The following is a 19,273-nucleotide window of genomic DNA, read 5'->3' as shown; positions in this document are numbered from 1 at the left end:
TTTAACTTAGTTGTCTTGTTTTAGTTCATCCAATCCCCTTATTAAACTTATTTTTTGAGAAGCTGTGCAGGGCTGTGACTGCAGTTTCTGCTACTCCTGTTATTGTTAAACACACATTTCTTAAAACTATTGGGAATCACACCCATGACAATGATTACTGTAAATCCCTCCCTAAATCTGTTTTGTTTTACATATTGTCATAATCTCATATTCTGGGCTCATGAATAGCCCATTAACATATGAAGATGTTTCGATAGGGAAGATCCTGGTTATCACATCATCAGGTTTTGCTCTAATCAAACAGTTCTTTGGGATTAGCATTTCCAAAGAACATAGGGGCACATTCAGATACAGTGGGTCCTTAAGGCTTGTTATTCTGTAAGTGTTATTTACAGTTCTATAGTTTGGCCACAGGAGTTCAATGGTCAAGACAAGTCATTTAACTGGATAGACACATACCCATTGTGTGGTCTGATGGCCTCTGCTGTCTCTTGACTTAGTGTATTGAAAAAGTTACTCATTGTGTCTGTCAGGTTTTCAATTTCTTTTAGGTCCAGTTCCAAAGTTCCATGGAATACTGGGAGGCAAAATTTGGCCAATTTCTGAAAATTGCCCATTACAAATGGCCTTTTTGCAGTCCTTTTTTTGGGCTTTCAAATGTTGGCTTCGTTTAAGTTGAATGCATTCTTGCTGAAGGACCGACTACGGGACTTGACCCCCAAGTGGCTGATGTTCTGATCCTTAGAGTACCAGTCACTCTTAAACCAACTTCTCCTAGTATTGAGGAGCCAAGACCTCTTATTCTTTCGCCGTCTTTTCTCCGCTATAGCTAGACATAGCAAATAGACCACAATGATTATTTGGGTTATGACCAACACATGAGACACAATTCTTATCCAAAGATTTATCTCAACTGTATTTTCCCAACTCCACAATTGTTTCCACCATGTGATGATCTTAATGTTTTGTATATCTTTCTTTGTCTCACTTTGTCCTTGTTTTAATTCCCATGACACATGCTGGGTTACATCAACATCATTCAGCAATTTAGTTATCTTAGCCTGCACTTCAGGTTCAAGTAACTCTAGGAGGTGTCAGCTGTGGCTCAGTTCATAGCACCCTCGCCTTTGAATCAGAGGGTTGTGGGTTCATGTCCCACTCCCGGAAACCAAGAACTGTGATTGTATTCGAAAGAGTTGCAATCTGTGACTGTTGATAACTCGAAAGAGTTTCAAGTAACTCTAGGTCACAGCTGAATTTACTAACAATTTCTTCAACCTCTGTTGTTTACCCCAAGGAGGTGACTATCGAGGAGCATCAATCTGGTTCACAGCACCACATGATTCCCAAGAGAATTGCTGACATACTCTTCACCATTTCCCCCTTTTCCTTTCTCTTCCTGCTAAAAAAGGAAAAACAAACAAAGAATTGCTCTGTGTTGGTCTCTACTATAATATCCAGGCTACATTTCAACAGTGACTACACTTAGAGTACTTTGTTAGCTGTAAAGGACTTTGGGGCATCCTAAGGTTGTGAAAGGTGCTATAGAAATGAAAGCTTTTTTAAAGCCCTCAGTGTGACTGACGTTTGACGGTATAACTATCACCCTTTCATTCCTCTGCCTTTTCTGCAGTTAGCGCCACAGTCAGAATATAATAACACACTATTTTGGCTCCCTTGGCAGTTGTGCACGTTTATCTAGTGAGTGGCTCCTTGATTTGTTCACTGACCTATGCTGATTTTAGCTGAGCCAGCAGTATTGGCACTGTGATTGGCCTCATTATCCCTGGATTAGGGAAGGCAAAGGCAGTTCAGCCATGGTTCCAATCATCATCCAGTTTCCACCCTAGAGTGTTCATGTGTGGGTGTCAGATCAAGACAGGATTGGGCTTATGCTGCCTATGGCCAAATAGTCCACCAGTGCTTAGTGTCAAGGCTCAACTTTGAAGATTGGATATTTAATAAGTTACTGGAGAACAAAATCCTGTGAAGTGTATCCCACTGAGGAGGGAGTTAGAGGGGACTGTTAGGCTGTCATCTGCCTTGCTGATGAACAGTTCATAGGTGCTGTTCATCCTCCAGTGCTTTGCCCAAGAAATCCTTCTTCAACACAATAACTTGCATTTATGTAGTGCCTTTAAAGCAGTATATCAACTCAAAGCATTTCACAGGAGTATTATCAGACAAAACAGACAGTGAACCTCATAAAGATACATTAGGAGAGATGTTCGAAAGTTGGTAGTTCCTGTGATGCTGGTCTGTATTTATGGTTTATGTTTTTTTCTATTTGTATTTAGAGTTGAAATATCCAGATGTTCTTCACCAGTTGGATCTCTGGCACGGGATTAAAACTGTTCAGAAGAGGTTAAACAAGGTAATCTGAAGTCAATCAATTTACATTGCTTCACTTACACAAGAAGATAGTAACAAGCTTCTCGATCCTGTTCTTCCAAACTGTTAGATCATGGCTGTTCCTCAACTGCATTAACCTGCCTTTGCTCCATACTCTGTGAGAGCCCTACCTAAGTCACAAAAATTATAATTGTCTCCCAGTATGCACATACTTTTTGGGCAGAGAATGCCAGACTGCCGTTACTCATTGTATGAAAAGAGCACTTCCTGACATCACCCCGAATGGTTTATTTTTTAAGATCCTGCCCTCTTTGTTCTGCATTCTCCTGCCAGAGGAAATATTTTTCTCCATATCTACCCTACCAAATCCCTGTAATGTGTTAAACCCCTCAATCTTCTAAATCTGCAAGAATTCTCTGTTTTTTTCCATTCCCCTTGAAATAAAGGTCAACATTCCATTTTCCTTAATAAAAACAAAAATACCTGGGAAAAACTCAGCAGGTCTGACAGCATCTGTGGAGAGGGACACAGTTGACGTTTCGAGTCTGGATGACCCTTCATCAGAACTAAGACATATAGAAATGAAATGAACAGAGCAAAAGAGATAGGCGGAAATCCTATCGGAGAGAAGAGCAATACTTCTTCAAGGTAGACATTCCTTGAAGAGAGGTGGCAGTCAAATTAAATACAAAGATAAAAGCAAAATACTGCGGATGCTGGAAATCTAGAATAAGAACAAAAATACCTGGAATTTTCCTTCCCTATTACCTACTTGTACGTTAGCTTTTTGTGATTCATGCATGAGGAACCCCAAATCCCTCTGTGCTGCAACTTTCTGCAGTCTTTTTCCATTTAAATAATATTCAGCTCCTCTATTCTTCCTGCCAAAGTGCATAACCTCACATTTTCCCACATTATGTTCCATCTGCCAAGTTTTTGCCCACTCATTTAAGGTGTCTATATCCCTCTGTAGACTCTTTGTGTCATCCTCACCACTCGCCTTTCCACCTATTTTTGTGTCATCTGCAAACTTGGCAATAGTCATTCATTTTCCTCATTCAATTCATTAATATATATTGTAAATAATTGTGGCCCCAGCATTGATCCCTGCGGCACTCCACTAGTTATAAGTTGCCATCCTGAAAATGCCCACCCTTATCTTAACTCTCTGTCTCCTATTAGTGAGCCAATTCTCTATCCATGCTAATATACTACCCCCAACACCTTGGGCTCTTATCTTATTAAGTAGCCTTATGTGGGGTCCCTTACCGAATGCTTTTTAGAAATCCAAATATATTACATCTATTAGTTCCCCTTTATTTATCCTGAGAATTCTAATAAATTTGTCAGGCATAATTTCCCCTTCATCAAGCCATGCTGATTCTGCTTGATTATATTATGCATTTCTAAATGCTCTGCAATTACATTCTTTACAATAGACTCTAACATTTTCCCCGTGACAGATGTTAAGCTAACTGGCCTATAGTTACCTGTTTTTTTGTCTCCCTCCCATTTTGAATAAGAGTGTTACATTGGCAGTTTTCCAATCCTCTAGGACTTTTCCAGAATCTAAGGATTCTTGGAAGATTACTACCAGTGCATCCACTATCTCTGTAGCTACTTCCTTTAATATCCTAGGATGCAACCCATCAGGTCCACAGAACCTATCAGCCTTTAGCCCCATTAGTTTCCCTAGTACTTTTCCCTAGTGATAGTTATTGTATTTATTTCCTCCCCACCCTTGATTATTTAGTATTTTTCGAATACTATTAGTGTCTTCTACCATGAAGACTGATGCAAAATATTTATTCAATTCCTCTGCCATTTCCTAGTTCCCCATTTTTATTTCTCCAGCCTCATTCTCTAAGGGGCCTATGTTCACTTTGGCCTCTCTCTTCCTTTTTATTGCCTTACTGTCCATTTTTATATTACTTGCTAGTTTACCTTCAAAGTTTATTTTCTCCCTCTTTATTTTTTTGGTCATCTTTTGTTCGTTTTTAAAACTTTTCGAATCCTCTGGCTTACCACTAATCTTTACCACATTGCATGTTTTTTATTTCAATTTGATACTATCCTTAACTTCCTTGGTTAACCATGGTTGGTTTATCGCATTCCTAGAACCCCTCTTCCTCACTGGGATATATCTTTGTTGTGAGTCATGAACTGTTTTCTTAAATGTCTGCCATTGTTCATCAACCATCTTTTCTGCTAAACTCCTTTCCCAGTCCACTCCAGTCAACTCTGCCCTCATTCCTTTGTAATTGCCCTTATTTAAGTTTAGCACAGTTGTTTCTGACCCAAGTTTCTCACTCTCCAAACTGAATGCTAAATTCTACCGTGTTATGGTCACTGTTTCCTAGGGGATCTTTTACTCTGAGATCATTTATTAAACCTGCCTCATTACACATTACCAGGTCCATACTTTCACTGTGGATATGCACACTGTCACTTCACCTGTGAGCCCTGGGCTCCCATTGCAGTCTAGATTGATGGAACAAAAGTCTCGTCTGTTAGATGTCCTACAAGAAATTAAGTTCCCTGTAAGTGCAAACCCAGGGTATAAAACTTCACCTAATTTAGCACTAAATTGGAAGTCTCGCCTGCATGGACTGTAAGGGCACCTGATGTGATCGAAAATGTCACACCAGTGTAGCAAGGATTACTCTCCATAAATTGAGGCACATTGCTTTGGGAGAGTGGAGAGATTAGGGACTCTGTGTCAAACCAGCTATTCAATCATGAAAGGCAGCTCAGGATAATTGGAGTGATCTGGATCAGGAATCCACTGCTCCTCTGAATGATAACTCCTCACCACAGAGCAGTGATCTAAGCTAGGAGCTTCCTGCCTTGTGCCACATCATTATATTGAAACTATTGAAAGGCTACGGAAGAAAACAACCAGAATGATTAAGGGGCTGTAGTGATTGAATAATGAGGAGCAATTATGTAAATTATGTATGTTCTCACTGGTTGAGAAGGGGATAGGATTGCTTTTTTCAGGATTCTAAAGGGACTGGATAATGTTGACAAGCTGTCTTACCTTGCCCATTGATCCACAGTAAAACCAGAGGATACAGCCTGTACTTGAAGTGGTGGGGGGACTCTAAACTAATCTGGGAAATAATATCTCAGTGAAAGTGTCATCGACCTATAGAACAGGCTCCTTAGGGAGATGGTGGAGAGGTTAATATTGATTAATTCAAATGTAAATTAGAGAGATTTCCTTCAGAAAATAACATTTTGGAATCTAGTATCTGAGTAATTTGCTACATGACTCGGTGAGTGGAGTGTGCTCAAGAGGAACATGTAGCTTTGGAACTCATCGAAACTTACAAAATTCTTACAGGGCGTGACAGGGTACTTGTAGATAAGATGTTTCCCCTGGCTGGTGAGTCTAAAATAACCTCAGAATAAGGGGTAGACAAGATTTAAGACTGAGATGAGGAGGAATTTCTTCACACAGAGGGTGGTGAATCTTTGGAATTCTCTGCACTAGAGGGCTGTGGAAGCTCAGTCGTTGAGCATGTTCAAGACAGAAATTGATAGATTTCTGGAGACTAATGACATCAAGGGATATGGAGATGGTGCAGGAAAGTGGCATTCAGGTAGATAATCACATTCAGGTAGACGATCAGCACTGATCTATTGAATGACATAGCAGGCTGAATGGCCTACTCCTGTTCCTATGGTTCCAAAAACGTTTCACCACTGCGGGGGGAGGGTTCTCACCTCATGTCTGAGTCTGTTGTGGACTCATTGATAGGGATCGGTCACAATAACTCCACTATTATTGCATCGTGTGACCACCAGGCTGGTGGAAGTTGAATTCAATACACCTCGGTCTTTTCTTGTACAGAAATCGGTATATTCCTATTACATATGAGGCACCAGAGAATCTCCTACTTTTTGTGTATTCTTATCCTATTTTACAGGTTGTGGCTTCCAGTGACAACAAAGACCTACAACCGTGGATTAGCGACATCATAAGGCACTTCATGTATTGCTGCCAACATTGTAATGGTGATGTAAACACCTTGATGGTGAGTGTCATCCGTGTACGGGCCCAAGGAAATAATAGGGAAAAGTAAAGTAAAATCCAGGCCTGGATTTTCAGAGTTGGAAAGCCTCCATGCACCTTCAAAAATGTCGGGCAGGACCTGATGCAGAAATCCCACTCCCATTTCCAGCAAACCCCATTTTTGTTGGGTGTGGGGGAAGGGGACATGGTGCGATTTACAGATGAGGGAAACCTGAACCTCAGCAGGGCCATTTGAACTCAGTGCTAAGTTCAAACAGACCCCATTTTGTCTGTTACAAGAGTTTTAACCCAGAGTTGGGAGTCACAGATTGATGGAGTAGATGTAAACACCCCTGAATGATGGATAAGGTCTTTTTTAATGGTTATGATCTGAAGTTATTTAAATCCCCAGCCCTTTAAAAGTGGAAAAACAAGCTGGAGGTGTCAGCGAGATTTTAAAAAACTCTGCTGTATTGTTTTGATTGACAGACCAGGTGGTGTAGCATCTGTTCCAGCAGTTTCAATAGTTGTTTGTTGACATTACCCTAAGTGACAACTTTCTCAGTGAGGGCGAAGGGTGGTAGTGTTCTGAATTCACAGTTTGATTGACAGGTTAAAGAGCCTATTAAAAGATTGGCTCTCTTTGATGTGAAGTATAAATGGAAGTTTGTTTGCTTTTATAAGAGATTAAAAACTTGACATTAAATAAAAGGTTTGAATGTGTTTTCATGAATGGCATTTTTTTTATATTAAGCCTGTATAATGAAATCTATTACATTTTTGGAACTTATTTTATCTGATCTACATTGGCTCCATGTCTGCCCATGATGGATACTGGGTGAGTTGGCATGAGTTAGTATGGAGGCTACAAGAGGCCGTGGGAATCCTGAGTTGGCATGGGAGCTATAAGGGACCATGGGGGAGCATGAGTTGGCATGGAGGGTAGAAGGGGCCATGAGGCTGGGTGGGGGGTGTAGTGATGAGAACTAGAGGGCCAATTATCCTATAACACAGCTGGGACAAAGTTCCAGAGAACCAAGGCAGGCCTTCTATTCTAATCAACCCGCCTTGACACTCACTTGCCCCTGTGGCTGCCTATGCTCAGCTTCCTGGGTGGGCAGGACTGCATCACACATCCACCCCCTACCACCGTAATTTGAAATTTTAACATCTTGGTAGCATAAAAAAGCACAGGTGTGACTGCACCCTGGATTGTTTTTAGTGTTGCAGACATTGAAGACTACTAATATCGCTCAAACAAGCTTTCCTTACCCCCTGTTGTTGCTATTCACGTGTAATGCTGGTATAATTTAACTGAATTATAATTTAACAGAAACTGTCTAATTTGATGAAGATGCAGAAGGAATAAGGTGTTATTGTCCCTGATACAGTCCTGAACTGCACCCATGCCCAGAAAGACTCGCTGCAAACAGAGAGACCTCACAAGTCCTAAATTATTTATTTAAGAACAACAGAAATAGGAGGAGGAGTAGATTTTTCAGCTCTTCGAGCCTGCTCCTGCATTCAATAAGATCATGGCTGATCTTTAAAATCTTTCATGGGGTGTGAGCATTGCTGGCTGGGCCAGCATTTATTGCCCATCCCTAAATGTCCTTGAGAAGGTAGTGGTGAGCAGCCTTCTTGAACCGCTGCAGTCCATGTGGTGTGGGTACACCCACAGTGCTGTTAGGGAGGGAGTTCCAGGGTTTTGACCCAGCGACAGTGAAGGAACGGCGATTATATTTCCAAGTCATGTTGGCATGTGGCTTGGAGGGGAACTTGCAGGTGGTGGTGTTCCCATGTGTCTGCTGCCCTCCTCCTAGTTGGCAGATGTCTCAGGTTTGGAAGGTGCTCTTGAAGGAGCCTTGATGAGTTGTCTGAACTCCACTTCCCTGCCTAATTCCCATATTCCTCGAATTCCTTTATGTTCAAAAATCTATCAATCTGGATTTTGAATATACCCAAACAGACTGAGCATCCATAGCCCTGTGGAGTAAGAATGCCAAAGATTTATGATATGCATATGTCTTGCTTTGAGGATGACTGGATCTTCAAGAGTTAATTGGCTCCCCACTGTATATTCACTTGTTATGCAGAAAGTACATGTGCTTCTTGCACTGCTCAGAGTACAGGATGGCCTGGGTTGCGGTCAGCCAGTTACTGCAGTTTTTTTGGATTTCCGTTCTGTTTTCCCAGGCATTTTTGAAATGAGAGACACGGTAACTCGGAGGATAAAGACAGATTATTATTATGTGAATATTTAGAGAGAATAAGGGAAGGTACAGGGGTATGTGGGGGCAATTACAATTCTACATTTCAATCAGAGGCCAAGGGAAGAGTATTCTTCTGATACAGTAACAGTGAGAACATTATACCACAGTTTGAAAATGCTCAGTGTGAATTATGTGCTGTGATATCTCTCATATGTGATTTGTGTTCCAACACGTGCTGACAAAATCACGAAACGGCTTGATAAGTTAGATATAAAGATGATGTTTCCACTTTTGGGGGTGTCCAAAACTTTATTAGTGACTATCTTATCTTTATGACTCCTGGATTTGGTTTTCCCTGCATTTGGAAACTCTCCCCATTGCTGTAATCTCCTTCAGCCCTATAACCACCCCCCCAAGATCTCTGCATTCCTCCAATTCTGACCTCTTGAGCATCTCCAATTTTAATTGCTCCGCCATTGGTTGTCATGCCTTCAGTTGCATTGGTCCTAAGCTCTGGAATTCCCTCCCTAAACCTCTCCGCCTCTCTACCTCAGTTTCTTCCTTTAAGACGCTTCATAAAACTTTGACCAATTTTTGGTCACCTGCCCTAATATCTCCTTACATAGCTCAGTGTCAGAGTTTGTTTGAACACGTTCCTGTGAAGCAGTTGGGGATCTTTATTGCACTCAAGGTTCTAAATAAATACAAGTTTTTGTTGTTGAAACGTCTTCTCTACTTCTACCCTACCAAACTTTTTCATAATCTTAATGGCCCCTATCGGGTCACCCTTCAGTCGAGCTATTGGAGTGATGGGAATTCAGGGATCAGTCCTTCAGGCACAAACTAGTGCCTTCAGGTGAGGGGATGGAAGGGGAGGAAGTTGGCAGAAAAGAAACATTTTGGTGTCATCAAAGATCTAAGATGAATGCTTGTCATTAAAGGCTCGCTGGCGCAGCATCCTGCATCACACAGTGAACGTGCACGAGTGGCAGCTTGGTGACTGTTCCACTACAGCATCCTGTGAGCACGGCCCTCTCACAGACAAGGAAATCAAGGACAAGCCGTGGCTAACAGCGGGCTCACCTGCCCACCATGCCCTGCGCAAAGTGGTCTATGACAAATGGCTCACCTCACACCTGAACTATTTCGTCCAAGCCAGGTTTGTTTTTTTAATTCATTTTTGGCTGAATTATTCAGTGTGCTAGTTCACTATTGTAAGGCAATGTTTTAATAACTCTTGCAGGGTAACCAATGAACTGGAGTCATTTAACAATCACATTCAAATGTATGCTGCAAAAAACTTCACATATGAGTAAGTACAAGACGACAAAATATTCCTAACTTTATTTTTATCAATTAAGTATTGTGGAGAGTTTGAAGAAGCTGAGATTGCTCTCCCTGGAGCAGAGAAAGTTAAGGGGAGATTTAACAGAGGCGGTCAAAATTCTGAAGGATTTTTGTAGGGGAGAAATTTGCAGGGCTATGGGGAAAGAGCAGGGGGGGAATGGGTCTAATTTGAAAGCTCTTTCAAAGAGCCAGCACAAGCTTGACGGGCTGGATGCCCTCCTTCTGTGCTGAAAAATTCTATAAACCTTGTGCATTGTTCAGTAATGCTGCAGCTAGACGGATGATGGTGGAAGTTTAATTACTGAATTGCTGAATGAAATGTTCTGAAGGATATGCATGTATACCTGCCAATACCAGTTAACAGGGAGCAAGCTGCATTTGCGACTTCTCAAAAGTATGGTGAGCACAACAAATCACTTTGAAATGTAGCTGAAAGCAGGTGTGACAAGTATTTTCCTCACAGTAAGATCCTATGGGGTGAGTGACCATTGCACTGTGTGACACTCAATGTATAACATGTCATTGATGTGGAGTTTTTTGCAGCCTGGCCTGCCCTGCAAATAGGTACATTTGAGGTCACAACTGTGATAATCTATAGGTTCTATATAGGGGTGGCAGCTCCTTGTAACTCAACAGCTTCTTCACAAGGTTAGAGAAAAACAGCAGAAAATGAGAGACATTTTCCCCCTTCCTTACATTTTTAGGTTTGTTCTGCTGAAGTATTGCATGAAGTATGAAGTATTCTTGCTGAACTTGATGTTTTTTTATAAAGAGAGATGCTTCTTACTGCCATCAGGACAATTTTTTCTTCATCTTTCAAAAGGCAGTTTTCTTTGGGGGTTAGACTAAATGGATGTCAGTGCTGAGAACTGATCGTTTTCTGTTCAACTGCACCCAGTGTCCACACCACATAATCTCAAATCAGAATCAGTGTGGGTTAGGCATGGAATAAGCTTCCTCTGTAATGGAAAATTAAACTGTCCCAGCTCACATATGGCATGGTATGAAGAAAGAAAGAACTTACGTTTCTGTAATATGCCTGTTCTGACCTCAGGACATCCCAAAGCGGGTTTACAACTACTGAAGAGGATTAAATGAATGGGGTAAAGTCTATACAAAGGGAGAGTGTACATGGGGCTCTGGCAGGGGATTAAATGAGTGGGTAGAGTCAATGATAGGGGAGAGTGTACATGGGGATGTGGGAGGGGAGTGAATGGGTGGGTAGAGTCAGTGATAGGGGAGAGTGTACAGGGGATGTGGGAGGGGAGTGAATGGGAGGGTAGAGTCAGTGATAGGGGAGAGTGTACATGGGGATGTGGGAGGGGAGTGAATGGGAGTGTAGAGTCAGTGATAGGGGAGAGTGTACATGGGGATGTGGGAGGGGAGTGAATGGGTGGGTAGAGTCAGTGATAGGGGAGAGTGTACATGGGGATGTGGGAGAGGAGTGAATGGGTGGATAGAGTCAGTGATAGGGGAGAGTGTACATGGGGATGTGGGAGGGGAGTGAATGGGTGGGTAGAGTCAGTGATAGGGGAGAGTGTACATGGGGATGTGGGAGGGGAGTGAATGGGAGGGTAGAGTCAGTGATATGGGAGAATGTACATGGGGATGTGGGAGGGGATTAAATAGGTGGGTAGAGTCAGTGATGGGGAAGAGTGTACATGGGGATGTGGGAGGGGAGTGAATGGGTGAATAGAGTCAGTGATGGGGAAGAGTGTACATGGGGATGTGAGAGGGGAGTGAATGGGTGGGTAGAGTCAGTGATAGGGGAGAGTGTACATGGGGATGTGGGAGGGGAGTGAATGGGAGGGTAGAGTCAGTGATATGGGAGAATGTACATGGGGATGTGGGAGGGGATTAAATAGGTGGGTAGAGTCAGTGATGGGGAAGAGTGTACATGGGGATGTGGGAGGGGAGTGAATGGGTGAATAGAGTCAGTGATGGGGAAGAGTGTACATGGGGATGTGAGAGGGGAGTGAATGGGTGGGTAGAGTCAGTGATAGGGGAGAGTGTACATGGGGATGTGGGAGAGGAGTAAATGGGTGGGTAGAGTCAGTGATAGGGGATAGTGTACATGGGGATGTGAGAGGGGAGTGATTGGGTGAATAGAGTCAGTGATGGGGAAGAGTGTACATGGGGATGTGGGAGGGGAGTGAATGGGTGGGTAGAGTCAGTGATAGGGGAGACTGTACATGGGGATGTGAGAGGGGAGTGAATGGGTGGGTAGAGTCAGTGATAGAGGAGACTGTACATGGGGATGTGAGAGGGGAGTGAATGGGTGGATAGAGTCAGTGATAGAGGAAACTGTACATGGGGATGTGAGAGGGGAGTGAATGGGTGGGTAGAGTCAGTGATAGAGGAGACTACATGGGGATGTGGGAGGGGAGTGAATGGGTGGGTAGAGTCAGTGATAGGGGAGAGTGTACATGGGGATGTGGGAGGGGAGTGAATGGGGGTGTAGAGTCAGTGATAGGGGAGAGTGTACATGGGGCTGTGGGAGCGGAGTGAATGGGTAGGTAGAGTCAGTGATAGGGGAGAGTGTACATGGGGATGTGGGAGGAGAGTGAATGGGTGGGTAGAGTCAGTGATAGGGGAGAGTGTACATGGGGATGCGGGAGGAGAGTGAATGGGTGAGTAGAGTCAGTGATAGGGGAGAGTGTACATGGGGATGTGGGAGGGGAGTGAATGGGTGGGTAGAGTCAGTGATAGGGGAGAGTGTACATGGGGATGTGGGAGGAGAGTGAATGGGTGGGTAGAGTCAGTGATAGGGGATAGTGTACATGGGGATGTGGGAGGGGATTAAACTGGGGGGTCGAGTTCATGATTGGGATTTGGGCTGTGGAAGAGGTGGTGGGTTTTTGAATCTTTCTCTTTCCTTACCTATGTTGTGGAACTGGATCAAAATCTGCTCAAATCCAGACAATCTGAGCTTTCTTCACCTCAGATCAGGACTGGATTCAAGATGCCCGGAGTGAAACAAACCTCCGTCACTCAAAAGTTTTAATCTTAACTATCTGGAATTCATTAGATAACGATAGCATTTCATTTGTTTTGAAGTAACTTACTTCACCTTCCTTCTTCCCCAGTTGATTTATCCGCATCACACATGTTCCAGGTTAGCTTTGGGAGCGTTGCAAAGAGTTTAAGTACAAGCATCTACCTTAAATATGACTAACTATAGTACATACATGGCAGTGTTCAGTGCCAACTTCCTTCTCTGTTCTAAGTCTGCTGGTTCATTGTTTGATTGATCTTTTCCTGTAGGCATGAGGATTACCTAGTGCGTACCTTGCTGGCAGCAATTGATTACAATTCGCACATTGATCGTGAATATCAGCGTAATGCTGATGGTGGAATTGTGTAAGTAGGTAATAAGTAGAGAGGGAGGGAGTCAGGGTACACGCCGGGATCCCACTGGATGCAATGCTGGCCTTTGCTCCTTTCTTCCCAACTGTTATTGAAGCCATTGATTCACGGTGTGCTACAATGCTGAGGACAGCAGCTCCCCCCCAGTACTTTGTCCCAATCTTGAAGTCTGAGCCCAGATGTTAGCACTGGTAGGTTGTTGCACTGCAACGACATGCACCGATGGCCTTAGCAGCCTCTGGATAATGATCAGCACCCTTATTTGTCTGCAGTTAGCAACTGGGCTATCGGGGCTCCTCCACATTCATGGGCAGCTTTAAGCTCTGAGTTTTTTTTATTGTGCTCCATCGGTTGACCAATCCCCTCTTTCTTTATCTCAGATACCACAGAATATACTCAAAGTGCAGAAAACACTGGAGAGCTGTTCCCGCAAAGGTCCAGAAACAGTACAACTACTTCGAGGGGCTGAGAGAGGACATGGTGAAAGCAATATCCTCAAAGGATGCCATTCGACAACTGCCCAGAAGATTAGGAGCAAAAGACAAGAGGGTTCCGGCCCCAGCTAAGCAATGCAATTTCCACCTGAAGATCAAATAGGTATTGGCGGAAGAAAGTGTGACGTTAAGGAAAGAATGCTGTGCTGTTTCAGTATTGCCGATTAAAAAGCATTGTATATTTTTGCACTATTTATATGAATGTTTTTACTTAATGTAACATTAAATGTACACTTCGCTTTGCGATACGAAAACACAAAACTGCCTGCAGCCGTCATTAGTTTGCGAACGCCTTCTTCAGAGCCTCCTGTTCCCAACAACTGACTGTTTAACTACACATTTCCCAGCAAGGGGAGAGTGAGTTCCATGGATTATAAAGGGCACGGTTTTATGAGCTTGATGCCATGGCAGACACAGGATTGGTGTGACACTGTGAGAGGGTCATATCACTAACTTTCTGCCTATCTCTGCACCAGCCACAGTCCTTTTGCAACCTTCTGCCCCTGACTCTATTCTTCAGTTGCACTATTTGCCACTTTAAAATTTCCTGTGTTGACGTATTTGATAAATACAGAATGCAGCTGAACCATACAGAAAGGGCGTTGATACAACAGGGCAGCCCTGATTCTCCCATTCACAAGGTCGCTGAATCTAGGACCCCTGCTGGGAGTAGGGAGTGACAGTGTCACTCTGTGGAGATTCTGCCCATGGACTCCACAATCTCACGTTGCTGTACTGGGATGCAATCTTGTACTTGCTTCATAGTACAGTGTAGAACACTGTTGGAGGAAATGGAAGTTTTAAAAAATTGTCACGACTCACTGAGGATAGTGCACTATAATATCAAGCCCCACTGTTCCCAAATGTGAAAAGTTTGACCAAACCACCAGATTGCCCCAACTCTATCTAACTGTTTAATTTAGGTTAACAGCACACGAGCACCAGGTTTGTAAACTTGAACAAATTATCTTTAACCAGTGGCAAAAAAAAGAAATATGAAAAGCTAACTTCTAACACTATAACTTAAACTCTACCCCCTTCTTAAATCCCTATACACACACACACACATAAGACACACAAAACATGGATTTTAAGGGTGGGATAAAACAGTTCAATAGCACCAATTCAAGAGTACTGGATTCAATGGGTTGATTTTGATCGATATCTTTCAAGTTCCTTTCAGTTCTTGTTGATGACACAAGGTGGTCTTCCAGTACTTTCAGTCTGTAGTTCACTTGTTGAGCACTTGCCTTTCAATGTCTCTAACAGTGGTTTTCCCCTTTGCCTCTTGACAGGGGTTTTCAGAGAGCGAGAGGTTATAGAGATATGAGGAAGAAAGATTTTTAGACTTTTTCTCTTTGCAGGCCAGGAGCTTTCTGTTGCACTATTACCACACAAAACCCTGGTCACCTGGTCAGGAGCCAATTAAAATGCTGTTGTCAAGCAGCTCCCTTGGTCCAGGACTCCTTTCCGGCACCATCCTGTCTTTCATGGCACACACTGTTCCAGGACTGCAACTTTGTATATATCACTCATCCTACCCCAGTGGACATATCTTTCAACCTGCAGGCATTGTAATTCTACCACAGTCCAACAGAAGATAAAAAGATATGTTCTTTACAACAGTCTAGCAGAAATAAAAAGATATGTCCCTTACAAAATATATACATTTTACAATATATATGAGATGAGGCAAGTTATAAGCAGCAGAAAATATGCGAGGGTTCTTTTTATTCATTCATGGGATGTGGGCTTCGCTGGCTGGGCCAGCATTTATTGCCCATCCCTAATTGCCCTTGAGAAGGTGGCGGTGAGCTGTCTTCTTGAACCACTGCAGGGTAAACGATGTAAAAAGATTTCCCCACCTGGATTGTACATCTTGCAATTTTAAGAGAAAACTAAAGTTTGAAAATAATCCAGCACAAATAACCCGCCACTATACAGCCAGTGTGTGTGAGATGAGTTAGCAGCTTGCTAGACTTGTGAAGTACAGCTGCTCACAGCAAGTACCTGGTTTTCTGTGGCAATGTTTGACAGCCAAACAGTGACGCTGTGTTGACTTTTTATCAAAACAGTAATTCATTTAAAGCTCTGTTATCTAGTCGTAATGTTCTCAAATTTGTTAACGAGGCCAAACATACAAGGGTTTCTTGTTTATTGTGTTTAGGTTGAGGGAGGCTCATGCTGGGGAATGGAACACAGTTTACATCAGGTATTTGACAGTTACAGCTGACTAGAGCTCCCTCTACATTGCCCCAACAATGTGCCTCAGCCTCAACCTCAGAATACCAGCCTCTTCTGCGCACCATAGAAGTTTAGTACACACAGAAAGGCCATTCGGTCCACCCAGTCTGTGCTGGCCTTTACCCTCCACAAGAGCAAACAGACCCAATCAGATTTACCCAACCCTGTTCCCATCTCCCTTCAACCTCCTTTTCCTTCAACTCCTTTGTTCAATCTAATGCTCAATGTTGACACAATTTCTGCCTTAACCAGTAACCCAGGGAGTGAATCCCACAGCCTCACAACTGTGTGTATGAAGAAGTTTCCCCTGGCCTCTGTTCTAAATCTCTGACATTTAATCCTGTGTCTCCAGCCTCTCTCTCTCTCTCTGGTAGTCTCTCAAAGTGAGGAGGATGCTTGCTGCAGAGTACAGCCTGTGGCAAGAACCTGTACGTGGAATCTTTCAACATGGCGAGGCTGTTGCACTGCAGGTCTAAACGGTTCTGGCTGACCAGGAATCTCTCCCCTCTTACCGTCTGCCATAGGCATATTGGAAGGATTTGCACGTTGATAATCAACCTATTTGACTATGTTATGAACGCACCCTCCTTGGCCATCAAGTCCCAGAGTGGGACTCGAACCTGGAGCTTCTGGCTCAGAGGTTGGGATGTTACCCACTGCACCACAAAACCTCCTGTACAGCTTATCATTTCTGACCCCTCAACTAATATCATTAAAAACAGATTATGGGTCATTTACCTTATTGTGGTTTATGGGATCTCGCTGTGTGCAAATTGGCTGCTGCGTATCTTATATTACAGTTGTGAAAACCATTCAGGAGTACTTCATTGGCCCTAAAGACTTGGGATGTCTTGAGGTGGTGAAAGGTGCTATAAAAATTGAAGTCTTTCAATCACCTCATACGACTAATATAAGTCATATTTCTAGTGAACCATTAGGTGTCACCATTGGCCAATGTAAAATTTGAACAAAGTCCGAATTAGATCAATCACTCCGTTCTGTCCCTGAACTCAGGGAAATGTCAGAAGATAACACTTACTGATGGGAGGAGTGCAATCTGACAAACCCTTTTTTTTGCAAAAATCATACTTTATTCAAAAAAACCTGAAAGAACATTTCAAAATGGCCATCACAGAAAGTGCAATGATATTCAAACTTTCTACATAGATCCTCTTGCACTCTGAGGTGCTTCAAAACAATTGAAATACATGTTATATTCACTGTAAACATTCAATGTAAGCCATATAGCCCGAGGGGTCTATGCAATTTCCAGCCCCTCGGTGTACAATGACTGAAAAGTCTTAGACAGCGACCCTTCCCCATTGCGCCTTTGTGGCAGCTGCCCCAAGCTAAAGTGCATCCCTCAGCACGTAGACCTGGAGCTTGGAATGTGCCAGTCTGCAACACTCAGTCGGGGACAATTCTTTACACTGGAAGACCAACAAGTTTTGGGCAGACCAAAGAGCGTCTTTCACTGAGTTGATGACTCTCCAGCTGCAGTTGATGTTTGTTTCTGTGTGCGTCCCTGGGAACAGCCCGTAGAGCACAGAGTCCTGTATCACAGAGCTGCTTGGGATGAACCTCGACAGAAATCATTGCATCTCTCTCCAGACCTTCTTTGCAAAGGCACATCACATAGTAGATTTAACGCTACGCATGTTAATGGATACAATCTTTCTCCTCATTTTAAAGCATTTTTTCACTTACCAGGCTTTGTTGTATTTGACAGTTCCAGTCTTTTGGTCTGCTCCTGCATATCCATAGCGTTTGCAAATTGTCTCACTTGTGATGGGCTGAGGAAACCGAACTCCTGAATCGCCGTGTGCGCTGAAAATTGACAAGGCAGCAAATGCGAGATCTAATGTGTGGCTATTTGTCTGCTTTCATACTTTTCAGTCAGAAAGTTGCCTCCTACTGGCTGACTGTCACTTACAGGAAGACCAGAGGGATGGCAGGGGGACATGGAAGCTGAATGTGAAACTGCTGACCCCAGGAAACAGTGAGGGACTCAAGAGGGATTACGAAAGTTGCTGAAGCCAAGGATTTGAGTGCATGATGCAGAGAGCAGAGGTGATGCATCGTTGGAGAGAGTGAGATACCATCAGAGGGAATGAAACATCATTGGAGGGAGTAAGACATTGTCGGAGGGGGAGTGAGACGCCGTTGGCGGGAGTGAAAAACTGTCAGAGGGAGTGGAGGGACCGATGCTCTGTCAAAGGGAGCGAGACACTATCAGAATGAGATATCATTGGAGGGAGTATACTCTGAATGGGGTACTTCATAGTCCATCATCTAAATAGCTCGATAGCATCACTACTGACTGAGCTGGTTAAGCTCTGAAGGACATATCTGCCAGGCTTGGCCTGCAGCAGATGGAGAGAGAACCAACACAAAGATAAAATCTACTTGACCCTGTCCTTGCCAATCTACCTGTTCCAGATGCATCTGTCCATGACAGTATTGTAGGAGTGACAACCACACAATCCTATGGAGACAAAGTGCTGTCTTCACACTGAGGACATGCTCCATCATATTGTGTAATACAACCACCCAGTTTAATGGGGTAGATTCAAAACAGATCTAACAGCTCAAAACTGGGCAACCATGAGGCACTGTGGACCATCAGCAGCAGCAGCAGAATTGTATTCAACCACATTATGTAACCTCATGGTCCGGCATATTCCTCACTCTACCATTACCATCAAACCAGGTGACCAATCCTGGTTCAATGAGGAGTTTGGGAGGGCATGCCAGGAGAAGTACCAGGTGTACCTAAAAATTAGCTGCTAAACTGGTGAAGCTACAACACAGGACTACAGCAGAAGCAGCATGCAGTAGACAAAGCTAAGCTATCCCACAACGAAGGGATCAAAGAACGGTAAGAACTTTGCGACAGTTCCCAGCAGCACAAATGACAATGTCCAGCCAATTCAATATACTCCAAATAATATCAAAAAACAGCTGAGTGCATTGAATACAGCAAAGGCTATAGGCCCTGACAGAATCCCACTGTAGTACTGAAGATTTGTGCTCCAGAACTTGCCGTGCCCCTAGCCAAGCTGTTCCAGTACAGCTACAACACTGGCATCTACCCGGCTACGTGGGAAATTGTCCAGGTATGTCCTGTACACAAAAAGCAGGATATTCAAACCCGGCCAGTTACCGCCTCATCTACTCTCAATCATCAGTAAAGTGATGGAAGGGGTCATCGACAGTGCTATCAAGCAGCACTTATTCAG

At 43.4% G+C, this 19,273-nt stretch overlaps 1 protein-coding gene across 1 annotated transcript in view; it reads left to right on the top strand.

The window, feature by feature from the left end:
* The window catches only part of LOC144681290 (uncharacterized), a 36,093-nt gene extending 22,053 nt beyond the window's left edge, over nt 1–14,040 (top strand). The window contains exons 6-11 of the mRNA XM_078542896.1: nt 2,298–2,374; nt 6,285–6,392; nt 9,525–9,742; nt 9,827–9,895; nt 13,195–13,290; nt 13,677–14,040. Of these exons, the coding sequence (XP_078399022.1) occupies nt 2,298–2,374; nt 6,285–6,392; nt 9,525–9,742; nt 9,827–9,895; nt 13,195–13,290; nt 13,677–13,893 (785 nt within the window). The 3' untranslated portion in view covers nt 13,894–14,040. The remainder of the gene's footprint in view (nt 1–2,297; nt 2,375–6,284; nt 6,393–9,524; nt 9,743–9,826; nt 9,896–13,194; nt 13,291–13,676) is intronic.
* The last annotated feature ends 5,233 nt before the right edge of the window (nt 14,041–19,273 follow it).

Source organism: Cetorhinus maximus, chromosome 6 (genome assembly GCF_964194155.1).
Source record: "Cetorhinus maximus chromosome 6, sCetMax3.hap1.1, whole genome shotgun sequence".
Classification (NCBI taxonomy): domain Eukaryota; kingdom Metazoa; phylum Chordata; class Chondrichthyes; order Lamniformes; family Cetorhinidae; genus Cetorhinus; species Cetorhinus maximus.
This window is presented reverse-complemented; position numbering and strand designations above follow the sequence as displayed.